Source organism: Oryctolagus cuniculus, chromosome X, assembly GCF_964237555.1.
Source record: "Oryctolagus cuniculus chromosome X, mOryCun1.1, whole genome shotgun sequence".
NCBI classification, from domain to species: Eukaryota; Metazoa; Chordata; class Mammalia; order Lagomorpha; family Leporidae; genus Oryctolagus; species Oryctolagus cuniculus.
This window is the reverse complement of record NC_091453.1, coordinates 21013220-21038881: the sequence shown is the minus strand read 5'-3', so window position 1 is coordinate 21038881 and position 25662 is coordinate 21013220. Positions and strand designations below refer to the sequence as shown.

Genomic DNA, 25662 nt, shown 5'->3' with positions numbered 1-25662 from the left:
TGAAGCTTTTTTTTTCCTTCTTTCCGGTAGTGAGTTTGCTGCACTTTCCGGCCCCCCTCTAGATTCTGACCCCCGTTTCCCCACCAATGTCTTGGGTTATTGAGCTCACCTCCCCTTCCAGCGCCGATGTGTGGACTCGGAGCCCTGGATGTCCCAAGTCTCCCCGCTGTTGTCTGTGTGGCATGCACTCCCCTTCGAGCACTGGCGCGCAGACCCTGTGGCTTCCACGGCTCGGTCCCGCGGCTCGGCTTCTGCACGGTGGGCGACCTTGTTCTCCCAGTAGGTCCTCCGATTCACAGCCACTCGATCCAGAAGGGTTTCCTCTGCAATATTTTCCTGGTTCTTTTTTCTGAGGCTACTGTAACTCCCCTTTTATTAAACTAAATTTTCCCGGACTATCGGTGCTCGCCCTCACTATTCCGCCATCTTGGCTCCGCCCCCTATTCATAGTTTTTTCAAAATATAAATTTTCCATCAACTTTTAGACAACTTCTTGTATGTATAAATTTCAAATTTTGTTTGAATCAAAATTAACTTATCTTTTAATACTGTTGTCCACAACTTTTTGAAATCTCATCTTATAATTCAAGTACACGTGATTGGTGGCTGGTGCTATGGTTTAGCGGGTAAAGCTGCTGCCTGTAGTGCCGGCATCACATATGGGTGCCTGTTCAAGTCCCGGCTGCTCCACTTCCAATCGAGCTCTCTGCTATGGCCTAGGAAAGCAGTAGAAGATGGCCCAGGTCCTTGGGCCCCTGAACCCACATGAGAGACCCTGAGGAAACTCCTGGCTCCTGGCTTTGGATCAGCACAGCTCCAACCATTGCCACCAATTTGGGAGTGAACCAATGTATGGAATACCCCCCTCCCCGTGCCTCTCCTTCTCTCTGTGTGTACCTCTGACTTTCAAATAAATAAATAAATAAATCTTCAAAAAAAGTGAACAGGATTACAGAGTAAGAGGAACAAAGCAGGGAAGGAGAGTGGTCCAAGTAAGAAATCATGGTCAAGCTAGGAGATGACTTCAAGGAGTCCTATAAATTGCATTTCAAAGCCATGGTGAAAATATGTGGAGAAAGGAGAAAGAATCCACTCACTGGGTCCACTTTTGGGGCCATTGGGCGTGTTGTTTTGGCATCAGCAACACCAGATGGAGTGCATAATCATGGGATTTTGGGTGATTATTAACACATTAGGTAACACATTAGGTAGCATATATGGTACTTCAAAACATTCATGGAGGCTCCATCTTCATGAAGCAGTGAGTTAAGCCACCACCTGTGACACTGGCATACTATATGAGCACTGGTTTGAGTCCCAGCTGGTCTACTTCCAAACCAACTTTCTGCTAATGTGCCTCAGAAAGCAGTAGATTATGGCTCCTGCCACCTATGTGAGATACCTGGATGGAGTTCCAGGCTCCTGGCTTCAGCCTGGCCCAGACTCAGCCATTGCAACCATTTGGGTAGTGAACCAAAGAATGGAAGACATCTCTGTCTTTCTCTCTCCCTCTCTAACCCAGTCTTTCAAATATTTAAAAAAAAAAAAAGCTCATGGAAAATGGAATGAAAAGATAAATTTATTTTTGGTACCAAAATTTTAAAAATGCAGTTTTTTCATAATACACATTTTCTGCAAACATTTCAAAGTATCCTTGTGTAAAATGTCTGCCAGAACCCAATTCACAGTGGGATAAGGGAAGGATAAGGCCAAAGTGACTTATTTGATATGTGTGAATAGTCATGTGTTCATTTGCATTTATTTTACTGATGATTCCATATACTTCTTCATTTGAGAAGTGAGTGTCTTTACTACTAGACAAAGTGCTTACATCCTAACTAAATTTTTCCTCTGAGATTGGTTGATTTTGCAAACATGAAAGGCTGATTGTATCCTGAAAACTGATTGCACTTCTTTTTCTTTTTCTAATGTGGTCATTGGAAAAATTTTAATTACATATGTGGTTCACATTGTGCCAGTCTTGGACAACATTGATGTAAACCAGGGCGGAGGAGGGGCAAACTACCACCAGCACCCAAATCTTTGCCCTTGTGCCTTATTGAAATGAAATAGTGGGTATATTCTCTTTCAAGTTTAAATAGTCTGAAATTCTATTCCTGTTGCTGGAGTTTTCAGTTCGTTTATATTGGATTAAAAAAGTAGAAAAAGTCGTGAGCATTTGGCACAGTGGTAAAGACAGTGGGATGCCTGCATCCCATATAGGAGTGCTAGAATTTGAGGCATGACAGCATTTCTGAGCCAGTGTCCTGCTAATGTACACCTTCAGAGGCAGTAAATGATGACTCAAGTCCTTGGGCCTTTGCCATCCATGGGAGATCCAGATAGGATTCCAGACTCTTGGTTTCAGCCTGACCCAGTCCTGGCTGTTGGAAGCATTTGAGAAGTAAACCAGTGGTTGGAAGATCTCTCTCTCCCTCTCTTCCTCTCTCTCTCTCAAATTAAAATAAATGAGAGTAAAATATACAAAAGAAAATATGCCGTGGTTCTGCTTGTGGGCTGATCATGCATACCCATTATCTTTGCTTCACAAGAACACATTTAAGATCCGGTTCTCCCACCACCCCCGCCGAGAGTCCCAGCAGCTCGGCCGCGGGAGGAGTGGCAGCGGCCAGGCAGCTCAGCTCCACGAAGGCTCTTGGTACACCGCGGCCTGCAGGCACCAGGCACGTGCCCTCCGCGCCGCCAGGATGCCCAAGAGGAAGGTCAGCTCTGCCGAGGGGTGGCCAAGAAGGAGCCCAAGAGGAGGTCAGCGCACTTGTCGGCAAAGCCAGCCCCTGCAAAGGTGGAAGCAAAGCTTCCTGCTTATGAGTATAGTGCAGGCCCTGTCTGACCTGGGTCTGGAAGTCTCTGCCTTTCTCGTATAACAAATCTGCTTTGTGAGCTGGAGCAGTCTTGGTCACCACCAATGTCTGTGTCTCCTTTATGGCTGGTCTGACTATATTATTTCCAGAAATTTGTCTTCTAGTTCTGAAATTCTTTATCTGTTTCACCTATTCTATTGTTAAGGCTTTCCACTGCATTTTTTATTTGACCTATTTAATCTTCATTTCTAGTATTTCATTTTGACTTCTGTTTAATATCTCAATTTCTTAGGATTGCTTTTCATTTAAATTGTGAATTTGTTTCTGATTGCTTCTAAGTAATCTGATGATTAATTTTCTGAATTCCTTTTTATGGTATATTCTCAATCTCTTCATCAGCTTATATTATTAAAGAGTTGTAGTGTTCCTTTGGGGGGCTCATAGTGTCTTCCTTATGCTTATTTAGGGTTTTTTGCTTTTTTTTTGGCATTTCTGATTGCTTTACTCTTTGTGTCTGTGCTTGTGGTGAGATTTCCCTCTGTTGTAAGCTGCTATGTGTCTGTGCATTGCAAGTAGAATCGCACAGCCCACCTCCTCGAGTCCTGCTCACATCTCGACTGTGATGGGGGTGGGCACGAGAGCTCTGGTTCAGTAAGCCCTGCCTATTGGGGCTGAGCTTGCTTCTCACTGGTGTGTGAAATGAGTTCCAGTTTTCAATATTGAGGACTTCTCTTTGTTGCACACCTTGTATGATGGGGAAGAAATTACTCTGAAATGTTGTGATTCTTATTCCTGGGTGGAGAGTGTCGTGAGGTGGCCCCCGCAATTGATGGATGTGTGCATGGGAAATAAATGCAGTAGCCCCCTGCTTACATTCAAAAATGTAAACAATATGAATTCTCCCAGCCAGCTGCAGGTCTGGTTGAGGGGAGGGGGAAGACATAGATGGACAGGGGCATCCCCAACCTCTCTATTTGTCCCCCTATACCTTCTCTTTCTCCCTGTGTGGAACTTCAAAAGCAGTTCACCAGGCTCCCCCGCCTGCTGCTATCCACAGCTCCATGGACTCACGATTTTCCATCTCACCTGGTCTTCTGGGAGGGTGACACCAATCTCCCTGTCTGGCGTCTCTGCTGTGCCTCTGCCACTTCCACTTCATTTTTGCTTGCTCTGCATGGACCTACCCAGTCTCTGTTGGACTCCTGGTCTTCTCTGCATGAATTTCTCATGGCTCTGTCACCAGCTTGTTTCCCCTCTCCTTATTAACTATCTATTTTGCCCCGTGTGACTCGGAATGTCCTGTTGTTATAGCACCATCCAACACTGGCTTCTTACGAGTGTTAGTCTCAGGGTGATAAACTGTCCCAGGGCCAGTGCTGTGGCACAGCAGGTTAAAGCCCTGGTCTGAGGCACCCACCGGCATCACATATGGGCACCGGTTCTAGTCCCGGCTGCTCCTCTTCCAGTCCAGCACTCTGCTATGGCCTGGGAAGGCAGTGGAGGATGGCCCAAGTCCTTGGGCCCTTGCACCCACGTGGGAGACCTGGAGGAGGCTCCTGGTTCCCAGCTTCAGATCAGTGCAGCTCCACTGTTGTGGCCATCTGGGGAGTGAACCAGTGGATGGAAGACCTCTCTCTCTCTCTCTCTCTCTCTCTCTCTCTGCGTCTCTCTGTAACTCTTTCAAATAAATAACATAAATCTTTAAAAAAAATATTGTTCCTTTACCAGGTTTCCCTCTGATGCCCATACTCAAAAACCTCTTATGTTTCTCCATTCTTTTCCTGGAAATTCCCGTCTCATACTTTAACAATACATAGTATCATTTTGTGTTAAGCCCCTACTATTTAGGACATGATTGTGCATGTGCAAGGGAACAGAGGACTGGGTGGAATGCAACCAGAGCACGTGCAAAAGGAAAATGTAGCTGGCAGAACCAAAGAAACTAGAGCTCCACCAGAACGCTAGAGCCCTTTCAGAAGTGAGAGGTCAGCTGAACACGGAAATTTGAAATTAAAAGTCCATTTTACCATATTGACCTGATTCTAACCCCATCACCAACTCCTGCCCCAGTATGAACTTTCCTCTCTGGGTGTTTTTGCATAACAGCTTTCTCCTACGTAATCCATAAAGCTTTCCCCAAGACCTCTGATGGGGGAGGTATATTTTAATCCTGTTCTCCTACCTTCTCCTAGTCAGTAACAAAACCTCTCACTTCTCAAAAGACCTGGTATCACAGACTATGCTTGGACACAACTGGCAATAGACCTACCTCACTTGTTTCATAACAAGGGTACTTCAACACCTCTTGAACTCCATTCTTTATACATTTCAGCAAGTGGTTCCTTAATTAAATACCATTGGGTTATCCTTCTCAAGTACCCTTTTGGCCAAGACCCTAATTGGAACATTGGTAATGGGTAATGGAAGAAACTTTAACTTACTATATACCATTTTCCTGTATATAGGATATTTATACAACTTAAATTGAGCAATAAACATATTAGTCATGGTAACTTTGAAATAAATATTATGTTGTTGAAAATATTTCTGATATTGAAAACTTGAGACTTAATGGGTTAAGGCAGTATGAGGGGGTGAATAAACTGCTGGGAATAGGGAGAAAAATAGAAAGTTTTTAAGGCTTTTTGCTCCATGCTGGGCATGTAACACCACTTCTTTATGTAAATAACTCTAATAAACTCTTAAATTCTTCTTAATTATTTCTGTTTGGTTGCTGTCTCTGCATGCAGAGAAAATAGGTAGGACAGGACCGTGAAGTATCTGAGATTTACATGACTAGGTATGACTATTAAGAGTTATCTGGAATTGATTATATTATGATAAGACATTTTTCTGATGGAAAGGGAACATCCCAACCCAATGTACCTGCTAAGCTTCAAACAAAATTCAGTGACTCACCATGTTGTGGAATTGGTGTTTATTCTCAGATAGAACATTTTTTATTTTTAATATTTACTTTTATTTTGAATCAGAAATTTAGGAAAGTACAACCATTCTTTCAGGAACCAATAATTCAGTTCAGGTTGTTTCTTTATGTATGTGGAACTCCAAAAGTGGACGTAAATCAAATAAATGTTGTTTGTCAATCTGTGTAACAATTTATATAGCTAAGAGTTCAGATATCAATGAGAATTCTCTTTGTTATCAGAATCTGTTACTTCCTGGCGACAAATAGGACAGGTAGTGTTTTCAGACAGCCAACGATCAATGCAGTGGGCATGATATTCGTGGAAGCAGGGTAGTACTCGAATCGTGTTGCCTTTTGTAAATTTTGTAATGCAAATGATACAGGATTTCGATGTATCATCCTTGCAAGAAGATGTTACTGTTAAGTTGTTAATCTGTTGTTTAGTAAGTCCTGTAGATTGGTCATGATTATCTTCATGATCATCTTCATGTACGAGGAAATGCTGAAATACATCAGGGAAGGACAAAGAGTCACTTTCATCAGATGCTACTAAGTTTCTAAGTAGATTTTCTTGATTGGTCATTGATGATGAATCTGATGATGAGTTTTCTTCATTACTGCCTTCAAACAGCACTGAACTACTTTCTGAGTTTTCGGTACTGGAACTTCGAGTTCCAGTACTTTCAGAATTGGAACTAGATATAAGACTGGAGAAAGAACTAGACAGATAGGGAGGGCTTGAACTGTAATATAGCATTAAACTTGAACATGAATCAAAGCTTGAATTAGAATCACAACTGCTACCATCCTCAGAATCACTGCTTCCAGTCTGTGACCATCCCATTTCCGTGTTTTGACTTGATGAGACACTAGGCTCAAAGTCGCTATCACTGGGCAAAAAATTACTCAACTCACCAAATTCCGTCTCTAACTGCCTAAATCTTCTTGGAGCTGTAACAAATGCTGTATCATTTAAACTATTAGTTAAAGCTCTATGGAAAGGAATTATAGTACTGGAAGAAGGTCTCACTCTTCCATGCTCAGAACATGAACACATATTTTTGACTCTTCCTTGGTCACTTTCAGTGACAGTGTTGTTTGGTATCTCAGATGTTAACCGAGTTCTGCTATCTATGCCATCTCTTGCTGAAAATTCTTCAGGATGAAGTCTTCTTGCTTCATGATCAAAAAGTGTGGTTGGACTGTTTGATCTCAATCCTCCAACCTCATCATTGCCTATTGTGTCTGCAGACCATTCTCCTTGAGAGGCACTTCTTGTTCCAGAAGCTGCAAAACGATGGCTACTTTGCAAATTAGGTCTAGTTAATTGTTGCCTCAACAGCTCACGTTGATGAAATCTTGCAAATACCTCAAACTCATTCATCACAGGCAGTTCAAAAATTTCAGGTGCTATATTATGATGTAATCTTAGTAAAAGTTCATTGTACCTATGGTCAGGTGACTGAGTTTCAACTCTGGCTCTTGTCCTCTGACAGTCAGGGCTCCTGCTTCTTGCTCTTCTTTGACTTCTGTTAGATAGGACTTCTGTTAATTTATCAGTTGCACTTTGTTGTGATCTAGATGGGCTTGCAAATCTTAGCTCAGATGGTGGGCTTTCCATTTGCCTTTGACTATTTTCTGTATTTTGCCCCCTTGGAAGTCTTTCAAATGGTGCATATTCATTATCTGGATTTGGGCTCCCATTATTAACGTTGAAATTCATCCCTACACTGCAATTGAAATCACTACTGCTTGTATTACTCTGATTTTCTGTTGTCCAAAATTGATTTTCTCCTTGACAGCTCTCTGCCATATTTTCAGTTTGTTCACAACAGGAAAGCCATTTTGATATAGACTCACGACTAGAAACTTCATCCAAAGAGTTTTCTCTACCTGTTACCAAAAGAGCGGAGGAATAATAAAAGAACTACCAAACTGAACCATCATAAAATAGTGCCCTGGAACTTTGTTTCAAAGATAGCAAAAAAATGAGAACTTACAGATTCAGATATTTTAAGCAGATTTTGCATTTATAGAGTTAATATTTCTGTAAACTAAACAATTCAAATTTAAAATAAAGGCAGGACAATTTCAATTCCACCTGGAAAGAGTGATATAACACTAAATAAATTTAAGAAATTGTTTCTATAAAAGTAATCTGGAAGAAATCTATTTTCAGTATTTCATCATATATGCAGATTCACATATCACTGAGGAAGACATGTCAAATGACACATTTTGCCTGGGTTTAAGTCTTGGCTCCAATTCTGATCCAGCTTCCTGCTAATCTGCAACCTGGGAGGCAGCAGATGATGGATTAAGTCCTTGGGTACTTGCTACCTATGTGGCAGACCTAGATTGAATTCTATGCTCCCAGCTTCATTCTGGCTTAGCCTTGGCTGTTTTGATCACTTATGGAGTAAACCAGAAGACAGAAGATCTCTCTGTGTCTGCCTCTGTCTCTCTTTTAAATAAGTAAAATATATAAAAGCAAAAATTCTAAAATGACGATTTTCAATCCAATGTGAATATTAAGTTACTAATAAAATCAAGGTAAACACCAATTATAAGATTCAGTGTTAGTATTTTAGCTCAAATTATATTATTGCCCAGTTTTTATTAGTCTATAACATTGCTTATTCTAGGCTCTGGACTGATGGGCTTTTAATAAAGCAAGAGAACTTCAAAAAGTTCATGGAAATATACATTATCCTTTAATATATCTTTTAATTCAACTTTTCCAATGAACATTTAGGCATCCTTATACATGTTTTTTTTTAAATATGACTATTTAAATTCATAAACAATTTATTCATTTGCGTGTGGTGGGAGAGGGAAAGGGAGAGGAAGAGGGAGAAGGAGAGGGAGAGAGAGAGAGAGAGAGAGAGAGAGAGACTCCTATCCTCTGGTTTACTCCTCAAATGCATGCAATGGTGGGGTGGAATGGCTGAAATTGGGACCTGGGAACTCAATCCAGGTCTCCCATGTGGATGGCAAGAACATAATTACTTGAGGCATAAAGACTGCCTCTCAGGCTCTTCATTAACAGGAAGCTGGAAGCTGGAGCCAAAGGTGAACATCAAGGACAGGCATTCGGATATGGGATGCAAGTGTCCCAACCTGTGGCTTAGCTGATAGTCCAATTTTGCCCATTTCTGAAATATAAGACTATTGAATTATTACCAAAGTACAAGCAAAGTCTAGAGACTTAAAATAATTTAAATACTATTTAAAGTTATCAAGATTTTAAATTGATGTGAAATTGAAGATGAGAACAAATGAATAAGCTAAATTTAGTGTAGTACATATAAGGGGCCATATTTAAGAACAAAACTGTTGGGATCAGTTCCAAGATGGCAGAGTAGGGAGAGAGCTTACTGCTCTAGCCCAAAAGAAGATAGTTTAAAAACAGTGGAGATGCTGTAATGTCAGGGAAGAGTTAGGGAAAAAACGGTAGAGGAAATCCTACCAAAATTAGAGGGACATAGTGGACCTATGTGGAGGGTGTGGGTGCCCATGGCTTGGGACTCCAACAGCTGAGAGCCTATACACAAGTACTATAAAGTGAGGTGAGAGCAGACAAGAGTAGCCAGAGCCACTGGTGAAAAAGTGGCAGGAAGAGAGAATGAAGCTTGAAGCCCCACTGGGGAAAGTGTACCAGCCAAATTAGAGAAGAGAAAAAAATTTAAAAAGACGATACAGACAGTTGTCTCCCAGATCACCTCACAAAAGCATACAAGCCAATAGGGCCAGCACCAGCTCGTGTCTGTGCCCAGCGATCAGCTGAATGAAGACTCCTGACACTGGTGGAGAGAAGTAACAGGGCGCTATGAGCTTGTGACTCTGTGAAGCTTCTGAACCGAAACTGTGGAAAAAAAAAAAAAAACCTGAGAGTGTGTGGGAGAACTCATAGTGTGGCTGGGACTTTGAGCAGTCTCAGTGGGAAATGCCACAAGCTTGGGGGTTCCCAGTTACCTGGTGAGAGACACTGCTGAGGAATCTGAATTTACACTAAGGACTACACAGAGCCTTTGGTCCTTGGAACAGAGCAGACGAATATTATACTCAGTGGGGCTAGTGCTCAGGCACTGGTCTCCATCAAGGAGAAGATCCCAGCTGAGCAGAATATGCTTCCCTACTGATTAAAAAAAAAGAGAGGATTTACCACGGCAAACCTGGGTGTCTCCATTCACCTTAGGCACACCCTTACACTGGAGAACTGAACAGAGCTCTCTCACCACACCCACTACAAACCTCTAGAGATTCACTGAAAGAAGACAGTCCACTAATTTACAGAGTCACAGTACAATGATAAAAGCTACCACAGTGGGAAAAAAAAAGAAACCAACGAGTATCTCCAAAAATGCTGAAAAACGAATGCAACAATCCAAGAAACAAAAATAAGAAAGACAACATGATGCTCTCAAAAGAACATGACACTTAAGTGCTAGATTATGAAGATGATGAGATAGAAAAATGCAAGAAATGGAATTCAGAAAATTGATCATAAGATTACATAGATCAAAAGCAAACACATGAACTACTACTGAAATCATGCAGGACATGAAAGAAAATCTCTCCCATGAAATTGAAATCTTAAGTAGGAATCAAAATGAAATGAAGAATTCAATAGAACATGAAATTGAGATATTATAGAGAAATCAAAATGAAATGAAAAATTCAACAAAAGAAATAAAAAATGCAGTGGAGAGGCTTAAAAAGAAAATCAGTGAGGTAGAAGAGAGAATATTGGACTTAGAAGACAGAGCACAGGAAATTATACAGTCAAACCAAAGACAAGAAGAGGAAATTAGAAATCTAAAAACAATAATGGAAACCTACAGGAGACTATTAAAAAAAAACCAACATTCAGGTTCTAGGAGTTCCTGAAGGCATGGATAGAGAGAAAGGATTGGAAGGCATTTTTAGTGAAATACTAGCAGAAAACTTCCCAGGTTTGGAGATGTCCAAGTACAGGAAGCACACAGAACTCACAGTAGATATACCAGAAAAGATCCTTGCCACGACACATTGTAACCAAACTCATCACAGTGAAAAATAAAGAAAATAGTTTAAAATGTGCAAGAGAGAAGTGTCAGATTACTTTCAGAGGATCTCCAATTAGACTCACAGCAGACTTTTCATCAGAAACCCTGCAGGTCAGGAGAGAATGGCAAGATACAACCATAACACTAAGAGAAAGAGCTGTCATCTCAGAATATTATACCCTGCAAACCTCTCATTTGTGATGAAGGTGAATTAAAGACCTTTCATAACAAACAAAAAATTTAGATAATTTGTCATTACTCATCCAGACATGCAAAAGATGCTTAAAGATGTGTTACACACAGAAACACAAAAACATAGTCATCATTACGAAAGAAGGTAAAGGAATAAAATCTCTCAGTAAAAGATCAAAGGAAGTTCAAAGTATAAAGTAGGAATACTTTTGGAAAATTGGCAGGACAAATTCATTACTTATCAATACTCACATAAAATGTAAATAGTCTCAACTTTCCAGTTAAAAGGCACAGATTGACTGAATGGAATAAAAAACAAAACCCATCTATTTGCTGTTTACAAGAAACACATCTTTCCAACAAAGCTGCGTGTAGACTGAAAGTGAAAGGTTGGAAAAAGATATTCCATGCCAAAAGAAACCAAAGAAGAGCTGGCATAGCCATCTTAATATCAGACGAAATAGATTTTAACACAAAAAAATGTTAAAAGAGACAAAGAAGAGCACTATATAATGATTAAGGGATCAATTCAACAGAGAGATGTAACTATTAAAAACATATATGAACCTAATTACAGGGCACCAGGTTATTTAAAAGATATGTTAGGGACTTAAAGGGAGACTTAAACTCCAATACAACAGTATTGAGGGATTTCAGTACTCCACTTTCAGCAATGGACATATCAACCAGACAGAAAGTTGAAAAGGAAACAGTAGATTTATTGACACCATAGACCAAATAGACATAGCAGATATCTACAAAAATTTTCATCCTACAGTTGCAGAATAAACATTCTTCTCAACAGTGCATGGAACTTTCCCTAGAATTGACCACATACTAGGCCATAAAGAAAGTCTCAGCAAATTTAAAAAAATCAAAATCATACCACGCGTCTCCATGGACCAGAATGGAATGAAGCTGGAAATCAGCAACTCAGGAATCTCTAGAACATATGCAAACACATGGAGACTGAACAACATACTCCTGAATGAACAGTGGATCATAGAAGAAATCAAAAGAGAAATCAAAAAATTTCTGGAAGCAAATGAAGATAACAACACAATATATCAAAACTTATGGGATACAGCAAAAGCAGTGTTAAGATGAAAGTTTATAGCAATAGGTGCCTACATTAAGAAACTGGAAAGGCACCAAATAAATGAACTATTTATGTACCTCAAGAATTTAGAAAAAAACAACAAAACAAACCAAAAACTAGTAGAAGAAAATAAATAATTAAAATTAGTGAAAAAATCAACAAAATTAAATCCAAAAAAACATTACAAAAGATCAGCAAAATGAAAAAAATAAAGAAAATTGACACACCATTGGCCCAACTAACCAAAAAAGGAGAGAGAAGACACAAAGCAATAAAATTAGAGATGAAAAAGGAAATGTAACAACAGACACCACAGAAATAAAGGGAGTCATCAGAAATTACTACAAAGAGTTGTATGCCAACAAACTGGGACACATAGAAGAAATGGATAAATTCCTGGACCCATACAACCTACTTAAATTGAACTATGAAGACACAGAAAATATAAACAGACCCATAACCAAGACAGAAATTTAATCAGTAATAACATCCCTCCCAACAAAGAAAAGCCAAGGACTGGATAAATTCGCTGCTTAATTCTATGAGAGATTTAAAGAATGAGTAACTCCAATTCTTCTCAAGCTATTCAAAACAACTGAAAGAAAGGGAATCATCCCAAATCACAAATTCTTTCTACAAAGCCAGCATCACCTTAGTTACTAAACCTGAAAAAGAGGCAACAGAGAAAGAGAATTACAGACAATTTCCATGATGAAAAATCCTCAACAAAATTCTAGACAATAGAATCCAGCAACACATCAGAAAGATCATCCACCCAAACCAAGTGGGATTTATCCCTAGTATGCAGGGATGGTTCAACATTAGCAAATGAATCAATGTGATACACCACATTAACAAACTGCAGAAGAAAAACCATAGAATTATCTCAATAGATGCAGAGAAGCATTTGATAAAATACAACAGCTTTTCATGATGAAAACTCTAACAAAATTCGGTATAGAGGGAACATTCCTCAACACAATCAAGGCAATTTATGACAAACCCACACCCAGCATCCTACTGAATGGGGAAAAGTTGGAAGTTTTCCCACTGAGATCTTGTACCAGACAGGGATACCCACTCTCACCATTGCTATTCAATATAGTACTGGAAGTTTTAGCCATAGACATTAGGCAAGAAAAAGAAATCAAATGATACAAATAGGGAAGGAAGAAGTCAAAAATCTCTCTTTGCAGATGATATGATTTTTTTTATTTTATTAGACAGGCAGAGTTAGACAGTGTGTGTGTGTGTGTGTGTGAGAGAGAGAGAGAGAGAGAGAGAGAGAGAAAGGTCTTCCTTCCATTGGTCCACCGCCCCCCACAAATGGCCGCTATGGCTAGCATGCTGTGCTGATCCAAAGCCAGGAGCCAGGTGCTTTTCCTGGTCTCTCATGCGGATGCAGGCACCCAAGTCCATGGGCCATCTTCCACTGCCTTCCCAGGCCACAGCAGAGAGCTGGAATGGAAGAGGAGCAACTGGGACTAGAACCTGGTGCCTATATTGAATGCTGGCGCCACAGGCAGAGGATTAACAAAGTGAGCCATGGTGCTGGCCCCGATATGATTCTTTACTTAGGGGATCCAAATAACTCCACTAAGAGGCTATTGGAACTCATAGAAGAGTTTTGTAAAGTAGCAGGATATAAAATCAATGCACAAAAATCAACAGCCTTTGTATACACAGGCAATGCCATGGCTGAAAAAGAATTGCTAAGATCAATCCCATTCACAATAGCAGCAAAAACAATCAAATACCTTGGAATAAACTTAACCAAGGATGTCAAAGATCTCTATGATGAGAATTACAAAACTTTAAAGAAATACAAGAAGATAACAAAAAAATGGAAAAATCTTCCAAGTTCATAGATTGGAAGAATCGATATCATCAAAATGTCCATTCTTCTGAAAACAATTTACAGATTCAATGTAATATCAGTCAAAATACCAAAGACATTCTTCTCAGATCTAGAAAAAAAAGTGATGCTGAAATTCATATGGAGGAACAGGAGACCTCGAATAGCTAAAGCAATCTTATACAACAAAAACAGAGCCAGAGGCATCACAATACCAGATTTCAAGACATACTACAGGGCAGTTATAATCAAAACAGCCTGGTACTGGTATAAAAAAAGATGGTTAGCAAATGGAACAGAATAGAAACACCAGAAATCAATCCAAACATCTACAGCAAACTTATATTTGATCAAGGGGTTAAACCAATTCCTGGAGCAAGGACAGTCTATTCAACAATTGATGCTGGGAAAACCGGATTTCCACAGGCAGAAGCATGAAGCAAGACCCCTACCTTAAACCCTAAACAAAAATCCTCTCAGCATGGATTAAAGATCTATACCTACAACCTGACACCATCAAATTATTAGAGAACATTGGAGAAATCCTACAAGATATTGGCACAGGCAAAGACTTCTTGGAAAAGACTCCAGAGGCACAAGAAGCCAAAGCCAAAATTAACCACTGGGATTACATCAAATTGAGAAGTCTCTGTACTGCAAAAGAAACAGTCAGGAAAGTGAGGAGGCAACTGACAGAATGGGAGAAAATATTTGCAAATTATGCAACTAATAAAGGATTAATAACCAGAATCTACGGAGAGATCAAGAAATCTACAAAGAGATCTAGAAACTCCACCACAACAAAACAAGCAACCTATTTAAGAGATGGCCCAAGAACCTAAGCAGACTTTTTTTTAAAGAGGAATTCCAAAAAGCCAACAGACACATGAAAAAATGTTCAGGATCACTAGCCATCAGGGAAATGAAAATCAAAACCACACCTCACCCCCATTATAATGGCTTTCATATAGAAATTAACTTCAAGATATTGGCACAGGCAAAGAGTTTCTGGAAAAGACCCGGGAGGCACAGGCAGTCAAAGCCAAAATTAACTATTGGGATTGCATCAAATTGAGAAGTTTCTGTACTGCAAAAGAAACAGTCAGGAGAGTGAAGAGACAACCAACAGAATGGGAAAAAATATTTGCAAACTATGCAACAGATTAATAACCAGAATCTACAAAGAGATCAAGATACTCCACAAAAACAAAACCAAGAACCCACTTAAGAGATGGGCCAAGGACCTCAATAGACATTTTTCAAAAGAGGAAATCCAAATGGCCAACAGGCACATGAAAAAATGTTCAAGGTCGCTAGCAATCAGGGAAATGCAAATCAAAACCACAATGAGGTTTCACCTCACCCCGGTTAGAATGGCTCACATTCAGAAATCTACCAACAACAGATGCTGGCGAGGATGTGGGGAAAAAGGGACACTAACCCACTGTTGGTGGGAATGCAAACTGGTCAAGCCACTATGGAAGTCAGTCTGGAGATTCCTCAGAAACCTGAATATAACCCTACCATTCGACCCAGCCATCCCACTCCTTGGAATTTACCCAAAGGAATTTAAATTGGCAAACAAAAAAGCGGTCTGCAGCCTAATGTTTATTGCAGCTCAATTCACAATAGCTAAGACCTGGAACCAACCTAAATGCCCATCAACGGTAGACTGGATAAAGAAATTATGGGATATGTACTCTTTAGAATACTATACCGCAGTAAGAAACAACGAAATCCAGTCATTTGCAACAAAATGGAGGAATCTGGAACACATCATGCTGAGTGAAATAAGCCAGTCCCAAAGGGACAAATACCATATGTTCTCCCTGATCGGTGACAACTGACTGAACACCAAAAAGGAAACCTCCTGAAGTGAAATGGACACTATGGGAAACGGTGACTTGATCAGCATAGCCCTGACTGTTAATGAACAACTTAATACATTATCCCTCTTAGTAGTTTTTTTGTCTGTTCTACTTAATATGACTGGTTTAATTCTGTAATTAATACACAGTTATTCTTAAGTGTTAAAAATTAACTGAAATGTGATCCCTGTTAAACATAAGAGTGGGAATAAGAGAGGGAAGAGATGTACAATTTGGGACATGCTCAAGCTGACTTGCCCCAAATGGTAGAGTTAAAAACATACCAGGGGATTCCAATTCAATCCCATCAGGGTGGCATGTACCAATGCCATCTCACTATTCCAAGTGATCAATTTCAGTTCACAATTGATCATAATGAAAGGACTAAGAGTCAAAGGGAGCACATAAACAAGTCTAGTACCTGCTAACACTAACCGATGGAATAAATAAAGGGGAGAGTGATCCAACATGGGAAGTGAGATACTCAGCCGACTCATAGAATGGCAGATGTCCTAAATAGCACTCTGGCCTCAGAATCAGCCCTAAAGGCATTCGGATCTGGCTGAAAAGCCCATGAGAGTATTTCAGGCATGGAAAGCCAAGACACTCTGGGAAAAGATCTCTGCGAGTGAGATCCCAGTGGAAAGAACAGGTCTTCAAAGAAGGAGGTACCTTTCTCTGAAGGGAGGAGAGAACCTCCACTTTGACTATGACCTTGTCTAAACAAGATAAGAGTCGGAGAACTCAGAGGGCTTCCATAGCCTTGGAAACTCATGACTGGAGCATAGGGAGACTACTGATGCCATAGACAGGAGTGTCAATTGGTAAAGTCAACAACAGGAGTCACTTTGCACTTACTCCTCATGTAGGATCTCTGTCCTTAATGTGCTGTGTATTGAGATTTAATGCTATAACGAGTACTCAAACAATATATTTCACTTTGTGTTTCTATGGGGGTGCAAACTGTTGAAATCTTTACTTAATGTATACTAAACTGATCCTCTGTTAAAAAAAAAAAAAAAGAAATTATCAATTCCCAACTTGACTCTCACTGGGATTAAACATGACAATAGGTCTGATCTGATTTCATCATCATTTAAAAAAAATCATCTATTATTTTTCACTTTATGTTTCTGTGTGGGAGCAAACTGTTGAAATCCTTACTTAATGTATACTAAGCTGATCTTCTGTATATTAAGATAATTGAAAATGAATCTTGATGTGAATGGAAGGGGAGAGGGAGTGGGAAAGGGGAGGGTAGTGGGTGGGAGGGACGGTATGTGGGGGAAACCATTGTAATCCATAAATCGTACTTTGGAAATTTATATTCATTAAATAAAAGTTAAAAAAAAAAGAAAAGAAATCAACAAACAAGAAATGCTGGCAAGGATGTGGGGAAAAAGGGACACCAACCCACTGTTGGTGGGAATGCAAACTGGTAAAGCCACTATGGAATACAGTTTGGAGATTCTTCAGAAACCTCAATATAGCCCTACCATATAACCCAGCAATTCCACTCTTTGGAATAAACCCAATGGAAATTAAATTGGCTAATAAAAGTGCTATCTGTACCTCAATGTTTATTGCAGCTCAATTCACAATAGCTAAGAAATGGAACCAACCTAAATGCCCATCAATGGAAGACTGGATAAAGAAACTATGGGATATGTACTCTATGGAATACTACCCAGCAGTAAAAAATGAAATCTGATCATTTGCAACAAAATGGAGGAATCTGGAAAACATCATGCTGAGTAAAATAAGGCAGTCCCAAAGGGACAAATATCATATGTTCTCCCTGATCAGTGACAACTAACAGAGCACCTAAAAGGAAACCTGTAGAAGTGAAACTGACATTATGAGAAGCAATTACTTGAACAGTCCTATTCTTGACTGTTGAGGAACACTTTATTGTTTCACTTTATCTATTTTTTATTCTTTTTTTTCTTCTCTACTTAATACCATTGGCTGAACTCCTTACTTAACATAGAATTAATCACAGTTGCATTAAGTCAATTGAAAATATATCAGTTATAAATGAGTGGCGGGAGCGGTGCCATGGCTCATTTGGCTAATCCTCTGCCTGTGGCACTGGCATCCCATATGGGCACTGGGTTCTAGACCCAGCTGCTCCTCTTCCAGTCCAGCTCTCTGCTGTGGCCTGGGAAGGCAGTGGAGGATGGTCCAAGTGCTTGGGCCCCTGCACCCACATGGGAGACCAGGAAGAAGCACCTGGCTCCTGGCTTCAGATAGGTGTAGCACCGGCCATAGCGGCCATTTGGGGAGTGAACCAATGGAAGGAAGACCTTTCTTTCTGTTTCTCTCACTGTCTATAACTCTATCTGTCTAATAAATTAAAAAAAAATGGGTGGGAATGAGAGAGGGAAGAGCTGTACAGAGCAGCACACATTCCCACAGACCTACCCCTAAGGATGAAGCTAAAACTTGCCATGGGACTCCAAATCCCATTTTGTTGGGTGGCACGAATCCCATCTTTTTTTTTTTTTTTTTTAGAAAACTTTTATTTAGTAAACATAAATTTCAAAAGTACAACTTTTGTATTATAGCGGTTTTCCCTCCATAACCTCCCTCCTTTCTCTGAAGGTAGCCTTGAGGAATATCATCTTATGTGATAACGTGATATTAAATATGGAATTGATCATATACATAAGACCATCAGTCAAAGGAATCACATAAATAAGACCAAGTGCCTGGTAATAATAGTAGATAAAATTACAAAGGAGAGAATGTTCCAACATGGGAAGAATTCCACACAGAATGACAAACACCCTAAACAGCACTTGACCTCAGAATCAGCCCCTAAGGCCTGATTGGAAACACTGTGAGAGCATTTGCAAATAGCCCTGGCCCTGGCTAGAAACCGACAGAGTTTGTGAACTCAAAAGGCTTCCATAGCCTTGGCAGCTCACATCAACAGCCTCAAGTGATCACTGACATCATAAATAAGTATGTCTGTTGTTAAATCAACAACAGGAGTCATAGTGCACTTGCTCCCCATGCTGGACTTCTGTCCTTAATGAGTTGTACTATGAGAATTAATATTAAAACTTATCTTCAAACTGTACCTTATATTTTGTGTGTCTGTGTGGGTGCAAATAGTTGAAATCTCTCCTTAGTAAAGAGTTGGTCTTCTGTATATAAAGTCAATTATAAAAGGAATCTTAATGGAAAATGGAGCAGGAGAGTGAGTGGGAGGTGGGATGGGAGTGTGGGTGGGAGGGAGAAAATAGGGGGAAGAAACACTATATCCCTAAAAGTTGTACATATGAAAATTTGTATTCATTAAATAAAGACCTTCAAAAAAGCAAATATATCATAATAATAGAAAAGTGAATCTCAATGAAGAATAAATAGGATGGGAGAGGGAGTAGGAGGAGGGATGGTTTGGAGGTGCAAGAGCGTGCATGGTGGGGGAAGAACTGCTATAATCCAAAAGTTGTACTTACGAACTTTATATTAAATAAAATCTTTGTATAAAAAAGAACAGTAAGAATACAAAAAAAGAACAAAAATGTTGTTTTTTTGTATAGACGCTTTTTGATACTTACGATTCCCTTCTTTGCGATAGGAGAGAAATACCAGAATTGAGGTTAGAGCAGGCTTTTCCACATTAGCACTATTTACATTTGGAGCTGGATAACTTTTTGTTTTGGGAAGCTGTCCTGAGCATTCTCCCACTGAATGCCAATAACACCCATCCACTCTGTTGTGACAACCCAAAATATCTCCAGATACTGCCAAATGTCCCCTTGGAGAGGAGCAAAACTACCTCAGTTGAGAACTACTTGATTACAATATACAACAATTATTTTGGCTGATATAGAGTGACATATCAGTTTAGAAGAAATAATTCAGGAAGGAAGAGAAATTTGCATTAGAGTACAAAAACAAGAAAAAACTCTATAAGCTATTTCTCACTTTTGCTAATTCAAACCCAAATATGAACCAGGAAAAACATACTTTGATATTCTCACCAAAGATCAAATGAATGTATTCTTTTATGGGCAGTAACTTAGTATAAAATCAATTTGTGCCGCCTCTATATACACTTTGACTGACATTTACTGTTACACACTTCCTCATCCATTCCATTCTATTCCTGCCCCCAAGGGAAACCTACCTTCATCTTCGTGTGATTCCAATATTGTGTCCTCTTCAACGTGTAGACTTCTCCCTAACTCTGCTTCTGTACGTTCATCCATGGTGCCTATCAAATTACTACCCCTCACTAGCCTGTAATCTTCCTCACCTACGTGTCTTACAAATCGATAAAATTCTGTATTCTGAACCAATTGCTCTACCTGATCTCTGTCCTGGGCTTCAAATCCATCTTCATCATCAGCATCTGAGTTATCCATCTAAAAAAACAAATGGAAAATTAACTAAACTGACATAGTGTTGAAACGCAAAGTCTACAGTTCCGTTTTCTTCACGTTTCACTTCACTTTGGGTAGCAGGATCCCATTCAGTAGGTCCTGCCTACACATGGGCCTCTCCTCTGGGCTTGTGAATTACAGCCCTCAGTTTCCTGAGGGTCCTGCTGAGACCTGCCCTTGACATAACACTTGCCAGTCATAGTTGCCTAGGCACCCATTATTCCCCCATTATTACCAAATATAAAGCACTCAGGGTAGGTTTCATTTCATTTAAAACTAGCAGATACTGCTGAGCACTCACTGTATACCAAGCCCTGTCCTTCACCTCCTTTCAAACTTCAGGAGGCTTTTGCCTAGTTCTTGTATGCTCCAGTTGTTTGAAAGCAGTAGGTTCCATCACATAGCCTGGCTTCTTCAAAATGCCATGCCAGTCATCCTGGTTAAATACAGCAGTTCTCATTTTCATATGTCCAGGAACTTCTCTGTCTTTTCTCCCCACATCACAGAAGCTCACTAAGAAATCCCACAGTTTTTGATAATTCACCAAGGGCCAGTGTTGAATCCCTTGTGTTGGGTCTTTTCAATTCTGTCACCTAATGGCATCACCTTGAACTAATAATTAGTTTGCTACTAACCCAAAATATCTCTTAGGGATTCTCCACAAAGGCGTCCAGTTTCATTTTGTGTTTCTTTTCTCACGAACGTTATAACTGTGAAACAGAACTAGCTAAAACATTACAGGCACTTTTAAAACAGACAGTAATACTCGTATACTATAAAATACTTATATACTAGTATGTAGTTATCACGTAAGTGCAAACAACTGCCTGACATCGATTATATAATGGTTGGGAAACATTTCACAGAGATATTACATTTAAATTTGAATCTTCAAGGGGAATCTGTGAGTTCGAATCCTGGCACCACACCTGTTCCAGATTTCAGCTTCGTGGTCTTGAGTTGGCTGGAATCAGCACTAGTTGTTACAGGAATTTGGAGACTGAATCAGCAGATGAGAGCACTCTCTCTGCCTTTCAAAATTAATTAATTAATTAATTGTGAGTCTTTAAAGATAGTTATGGTTTTCTGCAGGTAGGACCTGGCAGTAGGATGTGTGTTGATGGAGAGAAAACTATTTCAGACAGAAGGAAGACTTGAATGACCTTTGGCTACACTTTCTGGTAGAGATAGATGTGTTGTTAAGTTATTTCAAGAAAGAATAACATATACTACAAATTGGATTGTGAATTTTTCCCTGCAAGAAATGAGACAAGCACAGGGCTGGCACTGTGGTTCAGTGGCCTGTGATGCACTGGTTGGAATCCTGGCTGATTTCTGATCCAGTTCCCTGCTAATTCCTGGGAAAGGAGCAGAATGTGACCTAAGTCCTTGGATCACTACCAACCACATGGGAGACCTACATGGAGTTCCTGGCTCCTGGCTTCAGCCTGGCCCAACTCTGACTGTTGCAGCCATCTGGGAAGTAAACCAACAAATAGAAAATCTCTTTCTCTCTGTCTCTGTCTCTCTGCCTTCCAAATAGAAATAAATAATTTAAAAATCAGACAAACAAAACATATTATTTTTTCAAAACAGATTTTGTTATTTTTGCCGACTTTGCAAAACCACTTATCATACTTACAATATGACCTGGAATTTCCATGGAGGAGGGGATTCCAATCTCAGTACAATTGCTTTAGGTGCAGATGAATTCACTGCCATGGATAGAGGAGAGGACACATCACTGAGCCATGTCCAATCAGCCACCTCAAATTGCTGAAACTGGTAAGCGGCTTAAGCATGAGCATATAACCAAAAGTAGTCCAATCAAGGGTTAAATCTGAGCTGTTAGCTAGAACTACTCAGTGAGAAAATGAGAAATTATTTTCCACTGTGGTTGCTAACTGGTAGGATATAAAACTAAAGATGCTTGCATCTGTCTTGTTTACCAGATAATGAGAAAACCAACAGAGAGACAGAAGAAAACAAATATGGAGAAAGAGACAGATAATAAAGAAAAATTTTGAGACCTACTCAAAACTAGGCATGTTTTAGATATTTTAGATAGGCATGTTTTAGATATTCTAGATCTATAAACCAATATGTTCTATTTTAAAAAGAAATTAAGCTTGGATATGGCTGAAAATCCCATGAGAGCATTTCAGGCACGGAAAGCCAAGACACAGTGGCAAAAAATGACCTACATGAAAGATCTCTGTGAGTGAGATCCCAGTGGAAAGAAGGGGTCATCAAAGAAGGAGGTATCTTTCTCTGAAGGGAGGAGAGAACTTCCACTTTGACAATGACCTTGTCTAAATAAGATCGGAGTTGGCGAACTCAAGAGGCTTCCATAGCCTTGGCAGCTCATGACAAGAGCCTCGGGTGATTACTGACATCATAAATAAGAGTGTCAATTGTTAAATCAACAACAGGAGTCACTCTGCACTTGCTTCCCATGTAGAACCTCTGTCCTCAATGAGTTGTACTATGAGAATTAACAGTAAAACTAGTCTCCAAACAGTACCTTATATTTTGTGTGTCTGTGTGGGTGCAAACTGTTGAAATCTTTACTTAGTATGGACTTGATTGTCTATATATAAAGATAATTAAAAATGAATCTTAATGAAATTAATGGGAGAGGGAGTAGGAGGTGGGACCGTTTGGGGGTGGGAGGGTGGGTATGGGGGGAAGAACCACTATAATCCAAAAGTTGTACCTATGAAATTTATATTTATTAAATAAAAGCTTTCTATATAAAAAATGTAAGCTTGAAAGGATTTTGTCACTTACAACTAAGAGCCCTAATTAAGCTTCAACAGGAGAGGGGTATGATCAGTAATGTAATCAGATGTTAGAAAGTAGTTTTTAATACATCTGTCATGGAAAACATTTTCTACTGTGCATTCTTGAAACATATTTCTGTAATTTAGTTTTTAGTTTTATTTTTTCATGAAAAAAGAAAATTTTTTGTCAATCATTTATTTAAAAAATATCAGATGCCAAAATTGAGACTGTAATTATATTGGGGAAAAAAACACTTTTTCCATTAGATTCTGAGATAAATGTGATCATGGAGTGGGTTAATTCTGTCAAATAAACATCCTACTTCTCTGTGACATGAGTTTAGTTTCTTCCAAAATGCCCATACTTGTATATTTGTTTCACACACTGTACTATATATTTTGGTGTCTTGGCCCAGTAATACTCATTTGATTCTCAAATGAAGAGAAAAATATCCTGAAGTAAAGGACACAGAGCATTTGGTTTATATTAAGGAAGAAAATGGTCCTGGTGGGAGCTCAAATGTCTTTCACTGATACCTTAATAAAGAGTGCGATAACATTATGTAACCAATTAACTCCCTGGTGGGATTTTTAAGACACCTAAATTTGGTAAATTCTTAATTAGTGTGAGGAGTGTACGTGTGTGTGTGTGTGTGTGTGTGTGGTGTATATACTTAAAAACTTTGAACAGATGCTTCGTTAGATTGATAACCACTGGCTTCACTGTAGTTTCTGGCTAATAGTAGATTGATTTCACTGAACTTTGAAATTTCCTCTGCAATGAGATTGTACTTCATCCTAAACCTGAGGCCGTACAATGTTAAATGTACTGTTCATTTAAATTTTACTTTTTTCCCCTTGCTTTCTTAAAGCAACAGAAATTTATTACAAGTTTGTTTTATTTATTTATTTTTATTTTATCTGAAAGCCAAAGAGACAGGGAGATTTATATAGAAAGAGACAGACAGGCATATTTCACCTGCTAATTGAGTTCTCAAATACCAACATTAACGGGGGCTACGCTGGGCAGATGGTAGAGTCCCAGAACTTTTGGGTGTCCCACGAGGATGGCAGGGACTCCAAGTACTTGAGCCATTTCATTACCTGCTGCTTCCCAGCACAGACATTAGCAGAAAGCTGGGATGTATGCAAGACTTTTACTGGCAGACATTTATTGAGAAGTGAACTGTTGAGGCTGGCATTGTGGCGTAGCTGGTAAAGCCACTTGCCTGTAGCGTTAGCATCCCATATGGGCACTTGTAGGAGACCTGGATGCTCCATTTCTGATCCAGCTCCCCGCTGATGACCTGGGAAAGCAGTGGAAGATGGCCCAAGTGCTTGGGCCCCTGCATTCATGTGGGGGATCAGGAAGAAGCCCTTGGCACCTGGCTTCAGATCGGCTCAGCTCTGGCCATTGTGACCACTGAGGGAGTGAACCAGTGGATGGAGGACCTCTCTGTCTTTCCCTCTCTCTATATAATTCTGCCTCTCAAGTAAATAAATAAATCTTAAAGAGAGAGAGAGGGAAATAGAGAGAGAGAGAGAAAGAGAGAGAGAGAGAGAGAAAGCTAGAATATTGACTCAGGCCCAAACTCCAAAGTCAAGTCAATCTTGGGGAACAAAGCCCTGAGGTACTAGCAGATGTGTGGTACTTCGAATGCAGGTTGCTAAATTAAAATACTTACACATTGATTCTCTGAAGTTTGGTACCCTGTTGTCTTGATAATTTGTTGTTCGTAAGGCAATATTTGAGATGGACAGCCTCAATGTCTTTTTGCTTTACAGTTTTATGAATGAAAATATAATTGAAGTTTTACTTTTTTATTAAAACACCAAGAAAAACGTTTTAAACTTCAAAAAGTGGCTATAGTACAGAATATGCATATGCAAAACAGCCAGAGTGTTATCAGTACTTAGAAATAAATTATTTGCTTTCCTAACATTTTTCATACTTAATTTCACAAATAAATATGATCAAATTTACCACTGTGGGAATGAAAGGGGGAAAAAAGATGTATTTATTATCCACTAATGTGCTTATTTTACTCTGTTATATACTGCCAAGTCCAGAAAGATTGAGTACGGCTGTCAGACATTTTAATAAACTGGACACTCATTTGTTTTGTTTTGTTTTGTTTTGTTTTGTTTTTTGTTTTTTGACAGGCAGAGTGGACAGTGAGAGAGAGAGACAGAGAGAGTGAAAGGTCTTCCTTTGCCGTTGGTTCACCCTCCAATGGCCGCCGCGGCTGGTGCACCGCGCTGATCCGATGGCAGGAGCCAGGAGCCAGGTGCTTCTCCTGGTCTCCCATGGGGTGCAGGGCCCAAGCACCTGGGCCATCCTCCACTGCACTCCCTGGCCACAGCAGAAGGCTGGCCTGGAAGAGGGGCAACCAGGACAGAATCCGGCGCCCCGACTGGGACTAGATCCCGGTGTGCCGGCGCCGCTAGGCGGAGGATTAGCCTAGTGAGACGCGGCGCTGGCCGGACACTCATTTGTTTTTGCACATCACATCACCCTTACTCTAGAGGAGCAACCAGGAGAAAACATTAACTAGCCAAACTCTGCAAAATGACCCCATAACAGCTAATCAGCATTACTGAACTTTTATTCATCTGTGCTTAATGCACAAAAATAGAGATTAAAGTTGTGTTTGATAAATCCCTTAAGA

At 39.8% G+C, this 25662-nt stretch overlaps 1 protein-coding gene across 1 annotated transcript in view; it reads right to left on the bottom strand.

Moving 5' to 3' along the window:
- Positions 1–5730: 5730 nt before the first annotated feature.
- LOC100357520 (E3 ubiquitin-protein ligase RLIM) overlaps positions 5731–25662 on the bottom strand; it is a 45466-nt gene continuing 25534 nt past the window's right edge. The window contains exons 3-5 of the mRNA XM_070066664.1: positions 24704–24770; positions 19955–20192; positions 5731–7644 (exon numbers count right to left, since the gene is read on the bottom strand). Coding sequence (XP_069922765.1) covers positions 5966–7644; positions 19955–20192; positions 24704–24770 — 1984 coding nt within the window. The 3' untranslated portion in view covers positions 5731–5965. The remainder of the gene's footprint in view (positions 7645–19954; positions 20193–24703; positions 24771–25662) is intronic.